The following is a 15,760-nucleotide window of genomic DNA, read 5'->3' on the forward strand; positions in this document are numbered from 1 at the left end:
TGAACCAGCTTCCGCTGGGATCAAACTCAGGTCGTGAGCAGAGGGCTCTGACTGCAGTACTGCAGCTTTACCACTCTTGCCATTTAGAGGAGTGTAATTCTACTTTGGATTGTAGTGGAAGTATAATTTTTCTTAATCACTACCTCAGTTCAAGCAGTCTTCTGACATTTGCATGGAAAGCTGCATGTTGTTAGTATGGAGCTTTAACTCTTCTCTAGCATTGTGCATCATGCTACCAGCACTCTAAGAAACAACTAAGTGAACAGAAAGCCCAGCACTACTTTAATACTTCTGCTACTTCCACGGACTGGTCTCAAAGGGATCATTTGGCACAAAGTTTTAACTCTGAAACAGCAAAATTTGGGATCCATTATCCTTAAATTCCCTTTAATTCTGCCCCAACAGAATAGGATCTCTGACTGCGTAAAGAAGAAAATTTATGCTGAAATTGTTAACTCTGAGATGAAAGACTGCATTCATACCAATGTTTACAACAAACTGTAGTGCCATTTTAAGGCATGAGCCTAAAAAATCCTTGAGCTCATGAGATCCTCCTCCCCTCAAGTGAGGCTTGGGGACTGAAGGTTTAGTACTCTCATGAAAGCAAAACTGACAAAACAGGGGGCAGGAAGCACATGAACCTGAGGACTTCCAAGTCTCATTCTAGCAACAAACCACAACACCATTACATCTAAATGTACAGTCTATACAGATTCTATCTGCTGTTTCAGCCAAGAGCAATACACAAGCCAGTTCCATGGAAAGCTTTCATGACTGGCACCCTTCAAAGCCTTTACAAGTTTGGGCACATAGTTTATTACTATGGGTGCAGAGCTCAAAGCCACCATCTTTCTCCTGGAGTTCACATTTCTTCTTTTTGGCACCTCTCAATTTAGTAGTTAAATCCATAATGGCATTGAGCAGCACCATTTGAGAAGCTTGGAATGCAGAGGGCTGCACGGGAAAGGGGAAGCAAGAAAGATGCATTGTGCAATCAGAACTCTGTTTGTTGTTCTTTGGATCCAACACTTTGACTTTAACCGTTTCCCAAAGAGTACAGCTGTGCTGTCAGATCTGACTCTGCATCTTCTCAAACAGCTTAATTTGCAGTCAGGTGTCCTCAAGAATCAGCTCACTCTGAGGTAAGTAAATTGGAGCCATCCAACAGGGTGGGAGATACCATACTATTGTCTAGCCTGTTCTTAATCAGTGTTGCACAGCTTTTGGAAATCTTAAAGCAAATTAGGCTTAGCATCTCCTACCTCAGATGACACATTTTGGCATCTGTATGGCAGCTAGGGGCACAATTTGAATAAGGGATGGTGCAGAGAAATCGGGAACAAACGTCGGATGAAGGAAACATTGTCCTTCTTGGAGAGAAGGGAGATGTGTAAAGCAACACATCTATTCATCCTTCCATGCTTTGCGCACTTGCACTAGAGCCAGGAACAGTCAAATCCTAAGGGCAAATACATCCTCAGATGTTTCAGCAAATGCCATAACAATCTAAACTATGCCAGGGGATTGTTTGGATTGTAAGCAGAAATTAATTGCTCCTTTTCCACACCTAGACAGCCAAAACACTCATTGACAACTCTGGCTATATTTATGCGGCCTAGGCCTCAGCTTTGGTATTAATGTACGTACAATAATGTACGCTGGACCAGTACAAATAGTATATTTGATATCAGTCTTCATGCAAGATACTGTGGAAAGTCTGCTTCTCCTTGGCGCAGCACAAAATATTTCTCTTAAGAACAGACCAATTAGGCCTTTCACTGTTCTATGCCACAAATGCTTCAGTATTATGTCCCACACTTAAAGAATTTTTTAAAATAAAGTTCACTGGAAAACATTATCACAAAACCACACTGACAATTAAATACTGGAAACCCGACATTTCCCTACTTTTGCCATGACACATGAGACTTTAAACAAACAAACTTTTCATGGAAGAATTCCCTGTTGATGATAAATATTTAAATGTCATCTGCTCAAAAACAAAATTTTAAACTAAAGAAAAGGAGCAGGAGTACAATGGATCTAACAAGCACAAGAGTTAATTACCAACATCATCATTTACCATGTTCTTGTACATTTACCACGGCCTTCGTACAAGATGACAACGTTTCAAGAGATTGCAGGGCATTACCTAGATTACTTAAAAAGAAAATAGTTCCAAAACTCTCAAGAAACAGGGAGGATTGGTTTAATTCAATATGATTTAAATAACTGATTACAATCAAATCTCAAGTTTTCTGTGATGATTTTACTGTACAAGCATACATACCAATTTGTTGCTATGGCATTAAACACATATATGATTGGAATTAAATTGAACCTTTATACCTCCAGGAACATAATCCAGACTTCTGGTTGTACTGCCAATATGCATGTTTAACTGCAGAACGTTTGCTTAAGGGAACAATTAAGGATTCTGTTTGGCTCTGACTGCACAAATGTAAGGATACCATGCAAAATCATTTACTTGACGAACAAGTGCCCAAAACTTTTCAGGAGCAAGGCTGGTAATTACTGGGCAGAACAATGTTTCTTCATTAAATGGAAAGCTAATTATCATGCAATTTATAATTTTCAGTCACAACTGCTTTCAGCTTACGAAAAATGCTTAGGGTTGCCGGGTCGAACTCAGGAAATATCTGGGGAATTTAGGGGTGGAGCCAGAAGCAAGGGTGTGACAAGCATGATTGCACTCCGAAGGGAGTTGTGGCCACCACATTTAAAGCAACTACATTTCTTTTAAATGCCTTCCTTCCACTGGAAATAATGGAGGATGGGGGCACCTTCTCTTGGGACCTATAGAATTGGACCCCTTGGTCCAATATTTTTAAAACTTGGGGGGGGGGTTGAGGAGAGGCACCAGATGCTATGCTGAAAATGTGGTGCCTCTACCTCAAAGAACAGCCCCTCCAGAGCCCCAGATACCCCCAGATCAATTCTCCATTATATAATGGAGAGCCCAGTGGACATTTCCCCCCCCCCACACACTTTTTGATAACCCTGAAGCTGGGGGAGGGCCTCCAAACCGGAGGATTCCCTGCTCCCAACTGGGGATTGGCAACTCCAATAACATTTCTCCTCAAAAGTTACATTTTCTTTTGCCCTTGTTTATTCTTTTACCCAGAAAAGCTACATAACTCAATGTATGTTATAGCCATTGTGGTGCAGTGGTTAGAACATATGTCTACAACAGAATCTCAACTGACCTTAAGCCAGGCATTTTCTCTCAGATGAATTTAATTTACAAGGTGATTGTGAGAATAAATAAAAGAGAAGGATCATGGAATCCATCCTGAATTCCTTTAAGAAAGGAGGTATAGTTAGATATAAATGGATTCAATTTTAAGAAATCATGAGTGCAGGGTCGAGTTTATTAGCTTGTATTATTTCAACACAATATTTTTAAAGCTATCACTAGGGGACCTGACTATATCTCTATTTTCTAAAAGTTAAAAATCATTATTTAACTTGCATCTTATTTGAAAGTATGTACTTGTTAATGTTTTATAATTAGTATATAAATAAAACTTTCTATAAAAGATGATATTAAATAGGAATACAGCTTTAGGGTTAATGTACAGTCAGTCTCAGACTATATGGAAGAAAGTCACACTGATTTAAGTTAGATTTATGTGTCTCTAATACTGCAGTCTTACAGTGAAATCCTGAACAGAATTAAACCTCTTTAATCCCACTGTAGGTACAGGGAGACGGGACGTCATCCTTTCTCAGTGCCATTTTCCTGACATGAAATAGCCCCAGTAGGAATCTACTGGCTTCATTGGGAGATCCATGAGTACTGATTAAATCAGGGGTGTCAAACTCATTTGTTAAGAGGGACACATCTGACATAAATGAGACCTTGTCGGGCCAGGTTGCGTGTGTGCCCATTTAAGATTAGGTAGTAGAGATATAAATTTTACAATGGACACAGACAAACACAATTAAAGATTTTTCAAAAAACCCTTAAAATAAAACATGCTTAAAACTGTAGCACTTGTTAGTCTTAAAGGTGCTTTCTTTGTATTTCTCCCATGGGACCCAGGGACTGGGCAAAGGAAGCTCTGGCTCTTTCCTTCCTTCCCCAGGGGACCAGGAGAGAGAGGAGCCTCAGCCAATAGAAGGAAGAGAGGCTTGGCTCAGTAGTTCTGCTGTGAGATTGAGAGAGCCTGGCAAAGCAAGCTCTGCCTCCCCCCTTCCTCCCCAAGGGAAGAGCCTTAGCCAATGGAGAAAATAGAGGTTTTGCTCTGTAGCTCCTGTGTGATTTAGCAAGCTTACCAAAATAAGCTGTTATGCAGAAGGAAGCAAGAGAGAGGGAGAAGAAAGCAGATGAAAGCCAGCTCAAGGGCCTGATAAGACCTCTCTGGGGGCCTAATTTGGCCCCCAGTTGCATGTTTGACACCCCTGGATTAAATACACCTATGCTTTTCCAGCAGGGTAAACAGAGCCCCTAGGGACAATTCATGACAGGGAAATAGTATTGAGGAAGCTGCCTCTCCTCATACACTGTGGTTCTGATTCAAATTGGATATGCATATCCTGGAATTAAAGCTCCTAGCATAGAAATCACAATATTTCTTTGATTGCAGGGACCTGGGTAGTCAGGCCTATGAATAAACACTTCTAAATTTTCTCCCTTTCTTTTGTGCATTGATGTAAGAGGCAACATGCACAGGAACATAAAGTTGACAGCATTGGAAGATAACTTACCATGTTGTTGAACTTCTAGTTAAAAAAAAATTACAAGAACATAAAACCGTTACCCTATCCATCACAGCACATGACAAAAGGAAACTGACCTTTCCTCTTTAAAAAAAAAAAAGAACCTTGAATTTCCAGAAAGGAAATCCTACAAATCAGTTGAAGAAAAAAACTGCCAACAGCATTTTGAAGATAACTGTTGTTATTTTGATAGAATTGTTTAAGACATAACTATGTTTGATACCACACTGAATGACCCTTGCACACGGGGATTCCTTTTCCCTGCTTCCTGTTAGTCAGCAAACCTTAGGTTGCCTATAAGCAATTTGTAGTTTGCCTGGAAATCTGTAAGCCATGGTTTGTCACAGATGTTTAATATTTTAATTGAGGCAGATGTTTGAAAATCTGTGACTTAACTGATAAAGGTTCCTCTGATATTTGTGAATGTGCAGAGTCAAAGCCAAGATGCAAAAACTTTCAATCAGGCAGTAAAAGAATTACAGGAGGAACCCTCAAAATAGCTTATTGAATTTGAATCACCAACAGCACAATCCAGGGGGTGGAGTGCTTTGGGAGTGGACTTGCCGCTACGTGGGTGCCAGAAGCATCTGTACCAATGTACGACCAGCGCCGCCACAGTGGAGGGGAGTTACATGGGTGGGGGGCCACCCCAGCACCACTCCGCCCAAGAGCAGTGGTGCCTGAAGGCTGCACCCGAGAATGGGTGGAAGTGAGGCGCAGCAGGCCGCTCAGGCAGAGGAGGGGGTGGAGTTGGGGATATGGCCAGGCTTAGGCAGCTTCCTGAGCAGTTTGGGCCATGACACGTCCCACCCCCCCAAGAGGCGCAACGTTACTCCTGCAAAAACAGTGGTGTGTCCCATAGGCACCCGTTGAAACCAAAAACAAAGGTTGCCTCTGCTGCTGCAGAAGCTTGCAAACCCCTTAGGGAGCAACGTGATTGCCTCACCAATCCCCTCGCGCCTCAGCCTGGTGAGCTCCCTCCCAATCGTGGTCTCCCCCTCCTAGAAATACTTCCGCTCTGCCTCGCACAACTCAATTGTTAGGGAGATGAGCGCATGGCGGGAAGCTCTGCCGGCAAGCTCCTGGCCATACGGACTTAGAGCAAGGAACAGGCAGGCACGGTTCTGCGGCTGATGCACTTGCACTCTGAGTTCTGCGGCCCCCAGGGGAGGTGTTCCGTGCACATGGCAGGAAGCCTTAGGGGAACAGAGGGGGTCTCTGGGTGTGGGGGGGTGTCTGCTGTTGGGCTGCTGACTCCCAGACACACATTCCAGCCGCTGTCTATGACAGTGAACTCCTGCACTTGGTACTAACTGCTTGTCTGCCTGCCATTGGCAGAGTCTCTGACAGCAGGAGGGTGTGAGGGATTGACAGCTTCTCTGTGGTCCCATGCGGGCCTGTCCCACCCCCACCCCCGCCTTGCCACCAAGCCAGGCTTCTCGTGCACGCATGCCCAACCTCACTCCTGTTCCCTCCTCGTGTTGGTGGGACGTCTCTCCTCTGCCTTGGCTCCGTTCTCTGTTTAGGGGCGGGTTGGGGATGTCTGTCAGCCTCTCTGAGGCCACCTCTCCCCATCCCTGACTGTCATGAGCCGCGGCTGCCCCTTCGGCTGCCTTCACCTCCCTTGCCCTACGCCAGCGGTGTTGCCATGGCGACTGTCTCCCTCACGGCAAGTTATGCCTCTCCCCACGCTCCAGTGTGCTGAAGTCCTCAGGAAGTCTACTAGCGGTGCGGCAATTACGCCACTGCCGGCCGCCACTTATGTCTGGATTAGGCTGCAAATGGCTCAAGTTACATTTCTAGAAATAATTTGAAAATGAAAGTGCCACCCAGAGAAAGGGAGAAAAAACAACCACTGGGTTGCTTTAATTGCGACTAAAGGGACCACTTTGAAAAGGACCAGACCAGTGTTCCCTCTAAGCTGAGTTAGCATGAGCTAGCTCAGATTTTTAGCCTCCGGCTCACACATTTTTTTCTTAGCTTGGAAAAGATGACCCCAGAGCACACTAATTTATGCAGTAGCTCACAACTTTAATGCCAGTAGCTCACGAAGTAGAATTTTTGCTCACAAGACTCTGCAGCTTAGAGGGAACATTGGCAGGAACTCATCTGCATATCAGGCCACATCCTTTGACATCACCTTGTTTCACATAGGGGTTTTTTTGTAGAAAAAGCCCAGCAGGAACTCATTTGCATATTAGGCCCCTGATAGCCAGCCAGAACTGCGTTCCTGCTAAAAAAACCCAAAAAAAAACCCAAAAAAACCCCACCCTGCAAAGAACTGTAGAGAGCCATTAGCTATCAGTAGTTTTCTAAGACACACAGGAACAGCACACAAGCCAACAGAAAGGCAATTTTAAAAATCAAAACCACGAGGGTCCTAATGCAGCATACAAAGGAAAAAGTTATTTGACTAATTGAACAGAAAAGCCTCATTTATGATGCTGCTGAATCAGAATCAAAAGAGAAGAAGTGACTAAGACAGTGAAGCATCTAACCACCTAGCAAGAAAGAGTGGGTTGCAGTAAAAAGGGTGGTAAGATATCTAAAAGGAACTTTAGATTTGAAACTAAAATTGCCATCCACCAGTAATCCAAAATTACAGTTACACGGATCCAGTTACATGGATGCAGACTTAGCAATAGAACAGCTTAGGCTATAAATCTACAAGTGGGTCCTCATTCCTGTATGGAAGTGGACCAAAATCCTGGGTCCACTAGAAAGCAAACTACTGCAAATTTGTCTTCCACAGTGTCTAAATATATCGCATCTGCCAAAGCATGCAGAGAACTGTTGTGGCTAGAGACCAGTTACGAAAGGACTTTGGAGCGGATGAGCAAAAGCCAGTTCAGCTTAAGACAACAGAGCTCTATTAAGATGTCTCAATCAGAAAAAAAATGGCTAGACACAATATACACATTGGTATGACAAGTGCACCTTTAAGACCAACTAAGTTTTATTTAAAATGTAAACTTTCGTATGCTCTTAAGCAGACTTCATCAGACATTTTGTCTCCTTAAGAGCATAAGAAAGCTTACATTCTAAATAAAACTTAGTTGTTCTTAAAGGTGCACTTGTCTACTGCTTTGTTCTATTGCTTCAGACCAACACGGCTGCCTACTGGGATCTATCTACATTGGTATAAAGTTTCACTTAGCTCATGACCTAACTGAGAAGGGCATAATAGAGATGGAGTACTGCTCAACAGAAGATATGGTGGCCAACATCCTGATGAAGCCTCTACCAAAAGATAATTTGAAAAACTATGAGATAAGACTAGATTCGAGAACTCTTGCATGTGATGTTAAGAAGGGATGTTAGATATTGTAAGAGGATCTGGGAGGGAAAGGGTTAAGAGAATTCTCTGGGTACACTTGGCAATTGGCTCCACCCTCTCATGGGTTGGATGTTCAGCCTCTGGCCACTGATTGCCCTCTGTTTTATCTTATAAAAGACCTCTCTTCTCTCTCTTACCTGGGCTTGGAGCTGAAGCAAATTAACCTATTTTGAAGTTATTCTGTTCACAATGTACCTACATGAATATGTCATGTAAAATGTGCTTCTATTTTTGTAAGTAAAATTTCTTTCTCTTATCATTGGAGTCAGATAATCTTTTTAATTTGTTTGAATAGCATTTTCCCCTTAACTGGGCAACATGAAGAATTGGAGATACTGCATAAAGTTTCTGTACTCCCAAGGCACATTTTTTTTTTTTACATTTAAACCAATAGTATTTGCAAGGCTCTTTTCAGCACTAGGGCCTCGGTTTGGGGGGGGGGGAGGCTATGTACAGGAGAGAGATTCATGCATAAGTACAACATCCAGTGCATGCAACAGGAACCAAATGATATCACAAATATCTTTCAGATGCACTGAAGGGGGGGTATCTAATAATTATATACAGATGCAAAAGAGTTTACATCAGAGAAAAATCTTGCATTTCTAGTTTACCGTTATGCCCCATAAAGTAATTTATTTATTATCAGCATATCTTGTTACTTCAGTATCAAAAACACAGTCATGGCAGCCCAGAAATCTTTTTCAATATAAGAATGCAGTGACACTTTTAATTTTTAAAAACTCTAATAGCTACAGTAAATAATCCAGTAACAGTTTTCTAACCACTGTTCTGTTAATTTTGCATAAAGAACAGACACAAGAAGATCAAAGGTCTAACGGAAAAAAATATGTATTCAAAGCTCCCCCTTGTGGATTACAAACACGTTAAAATGTATTTTGCGCATTGCCAAAAGATAAAGCAGAAAAGAAACTTTGTAAGAGTTGCCTCAATTGCCATTAAAGAAGTACTTGTATCATCCTGAGGTTCATATTCAAAATTTAAGGCACTGTCAGCTTCTTTGCTTGCTAGAAGGGAGGCTGAGAACCAGCTATACATGCAACAATATAACTTTTTCCCAGTAAAATAATATTAACCTCCCCACAAACAAATTAGCAGAAATGGAGTAAAACACAGCTAATATAATACCTAACTCTCTTGCATCCCACTAGTAAAAATATCATCATCTATGATCAGTATATTCAGTTCCATGTTTTCTCCTTTTTCAGTCTGTCACCTGTTCTCGACGTACTCTTTTTTTTTAAAAGTAATGTATACAGATATATATATATATATGTAAGGTACACACACACACACACACACATATATATATATATATATATATATATATATATATATATATATATATATATATATATATATATATATATATACACATACATACATATATATATATATACATACATACATATATATATATGTAAGGTACACACATGTAAGGTATATATATATATATGTAAGGTACACACATTAACAAAATGTCTCAAGACTAGAATGGGCAAATTAAAAAAAATCCTGGGGGGAAAGGAAGCCTACTTGCGCATGCTACTTTACATCACAGAAACGTAGCAAAAAATTCAAATATCTAAACTTGGATTATGGAAGGAGCTGATTTTTTTTTTTTAAATTGAGATTAGCGACGCATGTTTTTATGTGTTGAAGCTTTCTTTGGTGGGGCAAAAAAACATTTCAACCCAAATCAGTCCCCTCAGAAGTATGATAGTACACTTGATGTCTGCATAGGTGTCTTTGACAACGCTGAGTAGCCAACTGAGACTTTTGATGACACTGTAAATTGGCGTATTTACTTTCGCTTACAAGCAGTTCCTTGTACCACCAACGAATAGGATTCCCTTATCCGAACAAACCAGGATTTTATTTTATTTTTTAATCTGCTTGTAAATAGACCTGTATGACAATCACAAGAACCCCCATTAAACAAACACTCCACTCGAGTCACGTTCAGGAGAGAAACGATCAAAGGGAGCCTACCTCTTCAACTGTCAAAGGCATACAGATCCGGTACTCCTTCATGAGCATATTCCTACACATTCAATGCTAAGTCGCAGACGAAGAGAAACGTGACGCTTTCTGCGCCCCGGATGTGGCAAAAACGAAATAAAATGCAAACCGCGTCCTACAGCAGCCCACCGTAGTGGAAGGTGGGCTTGGCGACGTCTGCAGAAGCCGCCACCTCTGCCACCGTCCAGAAAGCTGACCCACCAAAACGGGAAACAACGCAGTCCCTTCGGTCTTCCAGTTTTCCTCGTCTTCAAACGGGGGTCATGTGATTGCTTTTTTTTCTCTCACAAAGGAGTCTCAGGCGCCAAACGCCAGCATGATGAATGGAAAGGCGGCCGCGGGTCATGGGGTTTAAATAAATAAATAAATAAACCTGCTATTATGACTATGGTTATTTGTAGCTCTATCAAGACGTTCCTGGAGCTTCAGACAAAAAAGGGGAAAAAGGAGAACGAGCTGCAGAAACCCTGCAACGTGACTGTCATCAGCAGCGGCCGCCAAGCAGAGATGCTGCTGAGCTGACTGCCAAAGACAAAGGCTTTATAACGTTTCCTTCCCAGACTGGTAAACGGCGCTCTCTCGCTTTCTTTCTCCTAGCCGCGCTGCTCTGCGCTGGGGATCGCTGCACGGGCGGCAGGAAGACGCAGGGCTGAGTCTTGGCGTCTTCTCCTTCCACCCCGGCTCAGAGCTTTCTCGGGGGCTGGGTTTGCCCCACCAGAGCCGTGTGTGGATCTACAGCTCGTGTCTGTCTCTGCTGCAGCTGCAGCCTTTGCGAGGGTGTGAGAGCGTGGCTGACATCAGCAGGAAGGATGGCCCCCTCCGACCAATAGGGAACCGGCAAGAGCCAAGGCAGGGGACGCTTTAAACAAAGCAGCGTGTCTTTGCTCAAGTGCCAGCGGACAAGGAACTTTTCCTGAGGGTTTTTTTACAAACCAGAAATTGACATCTTCTGTTCTAAATCGGCCAAAACTGATGACACTAAATCCAGTGACTGCAGTTGTGAATGGACAATACAGTTCTACAAATCTGAAAAATGCTCCAGGTTTGCAGAAAAATCTGACTAAAAAAACAAACAAACAGCAGGGGGACACCCCCCACCGCCAAATGACAAAAACAGCACATGTCCCTTTAAGCGAGGGATTCCCTCAGTGGCTGCTCCTAGACACCCACAGCACTTCAGGCTGGGTTTCAGCGAATAAAAGACAGGAGGAAAGGGCAGGGCCCTTTAAAGAGCTGTTTTGTCATTTGAGAAGTTCCCACTGGGGCTAGGGGGCCTGGGAAGAGTTGCCAGTTCCAAGTTGGGAAATTCCTGGAGATTTTGGCGAAGTCTGAGGAGGACAGGGTTTGGGGAGAGAGGGTTCTCAGCTAGATGTGATGCCAGAGTCCACCCTCCAAAACAGCTATTTTCTTCAGGGTGACAGCCCTCTCATCTGGAGATCAGCTGTGATTCTGAACAGCGCTTTTTGATGTGCTAGGCAAGGCCCCCCCCCCCCACCGGCCTCCCCATCTGCTGGCAGCCCCCTGCAAGCCCCCCTTCCCTGACCTCCTGCCCTGCCTGCCCACCAGGCCAAACCCTTCCTCCTCCCCACCCACAGGCAAAGCCAGGTTGGGCCCTGCCGCTCCCACCCTCCCATGTGGTGGCTCCTGGCCCTGTGAGGCCTCAGCCCCAACTACTGCCCACAAGGCAGGTGGGCGTCCTCCGGTGTGCCTTCTCCCCGGCTGCTGCCGCCACCACCATGCTGGCAAGGGAGCCAAATGGGGCTAGACAGGCAGAGTAGCTGGCCGTGCACTCAGCACACTCCAGCAGGGCTGGGCAGGCAGCACTGGGAAAAGTAAGCAGTGGTCAGTCTTTCCCCATGCCAGTTGCCCATCTCCCTGCTGCTGTCATCCCCTGCTCATCCCCCTGCTACCATGAGACACATGGGGAGTGCCCAATTCGGTGTCTTACAAAGGCTGCCGCCCTAGGTGATGGCCTAAGCTCATCTAGTGGGTGCACTTCTGGGAGATCTCCAGGTCCCACCTGGAGGCTAGCAACCATAGGCCTAACAGCCAGGGTTGGCCCTGCGGCATGTAGTGTCCCAGGCAGACTCACTACCAGCTGCCCTGCACCCCTGGGGGGCTTAGGTGTGTGTGCGCATGCAAATTTACCGGTAGATGTTTGTATTTTAAGTAGCATGTTCTTTTTATTATATAATTGTTTTGCCTCCTGCTTCCTACTACCCGGATTCCTATGAACAAATGCTTAATAAAGGTTTCAGTATCAGACATGTGAGTATATTTAAGGGGAAGGTTAGATTATTAATGCTGTACTTTTGGAATAGATATTGGTTGTATAAATTTTATAGCAGCACGGTCGGTCCCATCCTGGATAAAGCCAATGAGGAAATGAACTATCAGGGTGATGGGTTCATTGGCCAGGACTGCTAAAATGCTTGGTGCCTTTCTTACACTATTATGTATGTGTGGATTACATTTGTCCTATTTGGAAAGGTTATGACACTTCATTCAGGAGGCTTTGGATTCTGAAGCATTTCCTCTTTGAAAGAGACCATTACTCACAAATCTACACATTGGCTTCTAAGCAAGGATTGCCTTTGAAGGAGGCTGAAGATGTCGTGAGCCATCTAGAACAAGGACTGTTTTTCTATTAATGTATTTTGCAAGTTTTCAGCATTAGCCTGTATTTTGATATTTTCAGTAATGGTTTTGTAATATACTATACTGTGTTATGTGAGATGAAAGAATTATTGTTATAAATGAGTACATGAACTAGGCATGATAGATATTGAGGTTTATTAGTAATTGATGTATTCAACAGCCAGTGGCTTTCTCATATTCTACTTTTTATCACATTCCCTCCCAGTATTGTTGGTTAATTATGGGAACTAAGGAAAGGAGGAATGCAAGAAAGGAAAGCTTCCATCTGGAAGTCCCATTACCACTCTATTGATATGTGGAAAAGGAGTCCCTGCAAACACTTAAATAAAAGCAAATGAAGGAAGTAAGAATTGTGGAAAGAAGAAACATTAATTGGGTACAACCATGGAGCAAGGAGATTAAGGAAGTTTCTGTTGACACTGGAAATGTCTTTATTTGTTATCACATTGGAGCCAAAGATCTGTGAATGGAAGGCAAGTAGCTGCTAGTATTGTTTTAGAAATGGATGTGCAAGAGTTCAAGAAGTATTGTTGTACAGGGATTCCTTAACCAATCTCATGTTCTTGGCTGTATAATCCCTTTGACCAGCTTTTGCAATAGCACAGCATCTATTTGGATTTAGTTTCAGTTTTATCTCACATTGCTGAGCTTGAGGTGCAGCCCTTCCACAAGAAGATGACATCTGCATGTAGAAAGGTTCCTCTGGGTCCAACCTTTTATTTTACTGCCAGATGCTTTGAGAAAAATCAGGACGATGTTTTAAACAAACACATTCCACTGCCATTGTTGAAAGTAGAAACAATTTTTGCAAGGTTAATCACATCAAAATACTCCTGTTTCTTTAATATGTCCTCAGAGACGTTTGGTTGGGGCCAGTTTAGAGTCCTGAAGTAGAAAACAGTTGATCTAAGTCCATTAGAGCATTTTAATTCAATTTTATTAAGCAGGAAAAATGATAATGGGATTTTTGAAACAAAAACCCCCCACTTCACACTGAAATTTATGCCCTATGAAAATGCAAAAGGACAGTCAGGGACAGATTGCAACAAGATATAACTTCAGCCATTTCCCTTTTCATCAGATTCATATTAACAGCCTCTAAATTTGAAAAGCAGCCATCTTATCTTAGCATATTCGGTAGAGTCATAAGTGGAAAAGCCATTACCCTCACTCTCTTGACATTCACTTTTAGCACACATGTTAACAAATTATAGTAGATAAAATGAGGATTTTTTACAGTAGATAAAGTGATATTACCATGTCACTTAAAGCACACACAAAATAGAGATGATCATAGCCTGGCTGTGTCCCTTTAGCACAACATGCAACATATAAGCTGTTATAGGCAGCAGGGCAGCTTGGATCACTCGGTAGGGTTCCCAGGTCTAACTCAGGAAATATCTGGGGACTTCGGGGGTGGAGCCATGAAACCTTGGGGGTGGTACCAGGTGCAATGTTGTGACAAGCATGAACGAACTCCAAAGGAAGTTCTGGCCATCACATTTAAAGGAACCACATTCATTATAATTGCCTTCCCACTTGAAATAATGGAGAATGAAGGAACCTTCTTTAGGGACTCACAGAACTGGACCCCTGGTCCAATCTTTTTGAAACTTGTTGTTGTTGTTTTTTTTTAAAGAAGTGGCACTAGATGCTATGTTGAAAATTTGGTGCCTCTACCTCAAAAAACAGCCCCCACCAGAGCCTCAGATACCCACAGATTGGTTATACATTATACCCTATGGGAATCAGTCTCCATAGGGTATCACGGAGTGCCCAGTGGACATTCAAACCCCGCCCCTGCTTTCTGATAACCCTGAAGTAGAGGGAGGGCCTCCAAGCCAGGGGATCCCCTGCCCCCAACTGCGGACTGGCAAACCTATGTCCTCAGCAAAAAGCCAGAAGGAATAGATGGGAATTAGGCCCAGTCTTCAGGTCCTTAAGTGAAATCTACAATTGTTAGTGCAGTACACTTCCCTTCATGGTGAGCATCTTCAAAGGAATAAAGTACATTTCTACCCTTCCACAAGATAAGTAGTTAACACACTGCTAGTACGAATGAGACTGTAGGACAAGACAGACATTGCCAGTGATCCATATGGAGATTTATCCGTATCCTCTCAACACAGCTCCAGGGGATAGCTGAACAACTACCTATGTTGGGGATGGCCTCATACCTAAGTACTAGAAGAAGTGACATTAATTGTATCAAAGCTGAACCAGAATTTCATAGCACAGTTTCATGCCACATTCAGAGACCAAATCTTACTGTATTCTAACCCAACAGAATACAGCTTTAAAGGAAAGCATCTTTATGATGTCAAGATCGAAGCCCATGTAAAAAGTTGGAGCAGCTCCATGGACATGTTAAGAAAGCAATTATAACCTCTCCAACAACTCCCGCTTAGACTTTTCCTCCTTCAGGCCAAAAACCGACTGGCAGTTCTGGGTAATTAATCCTTAGAGAAAGGATGTTTAGTTGTTATCTCAGCCCCTTTGGGACAATTGTATTCTTGTTGGGAATAAGTTCAAAGGCTTATTACTCATCATCATATACACCTAATCATCATCCACAATCATACTAACAAACCACAAGCACAGCATTGTTTTGGTTGTCAATGTTATGAAATCATTTTTGAATCCGAGAATGACTAATAGTACTAATTAAATGATTATTAATATACATAAATATAACATCCCAGTCAAGCCAAAAGAAAAAGGAAAGTAATACAATTATTGCAATCTTGCTTTCCCAACATTTTCAGTCAGTCAGTCAGTCAGTCACATTTTATTTGTATCCCGCCCTCCCCGACCAAGCGGCTCAGGGCGGCTAACAGCAAAAGAACTCAATACATACATTATACAATAAATAACATTTAACTACAATTAATTAAAATCCATTAAAATTCTAAAAAACATTAGTGCATTTAGTGCTATATTCACTGGCAAGTTTACTTGGTAGTTTAGTAGTTTCAGCTG

The 15,760-nt window shown here is 42.7% G+C and overlaps 1 protein-coding gene across 1 annotated transcript in view; it reads right to left on the minus strand.

The window, feature by feature from the left end:
* The window catches only part of PITPNC1 (phosphatidylinositol transfer protein cytoplasmic 1), a 242,669-nt gene extending 232,148 nt beyond the window's left edge, over positions 1-10,521 (minus strand). The window contains exon 1 of the mRNA XM_060251998.1: positions 10,094-10,521. Within this exon, the coding sequence (XP_060107981.1) occupies positions 10,094-10,153 (60 nt within the window). The 5' untranslated portion in view covers positions 10,154-10,521. The remainder of the gene's footprint in view (positions 1-10,093) is intronic.
* Positions 10,522-15,760: the final 5,239 nt, after the last annotated feature.

This window comes from Heteronotia binoei, chromosome 13 (assembly GCF_032191835.1).
Source record: "Heteronotia binoei isolate CCM8104 ecotype False Entrance Well chromosome 13, APGP_CSIRO_Hbin_v1, whole genome shotgun sequence".
Taxonomy (NCBI): domain Eukaryota; kingdom Metazoa; phylum Chordata; class Lepidosauria; order Squamata; family Gekkonidae; genus Heteronotia; species Heteronotia binoei.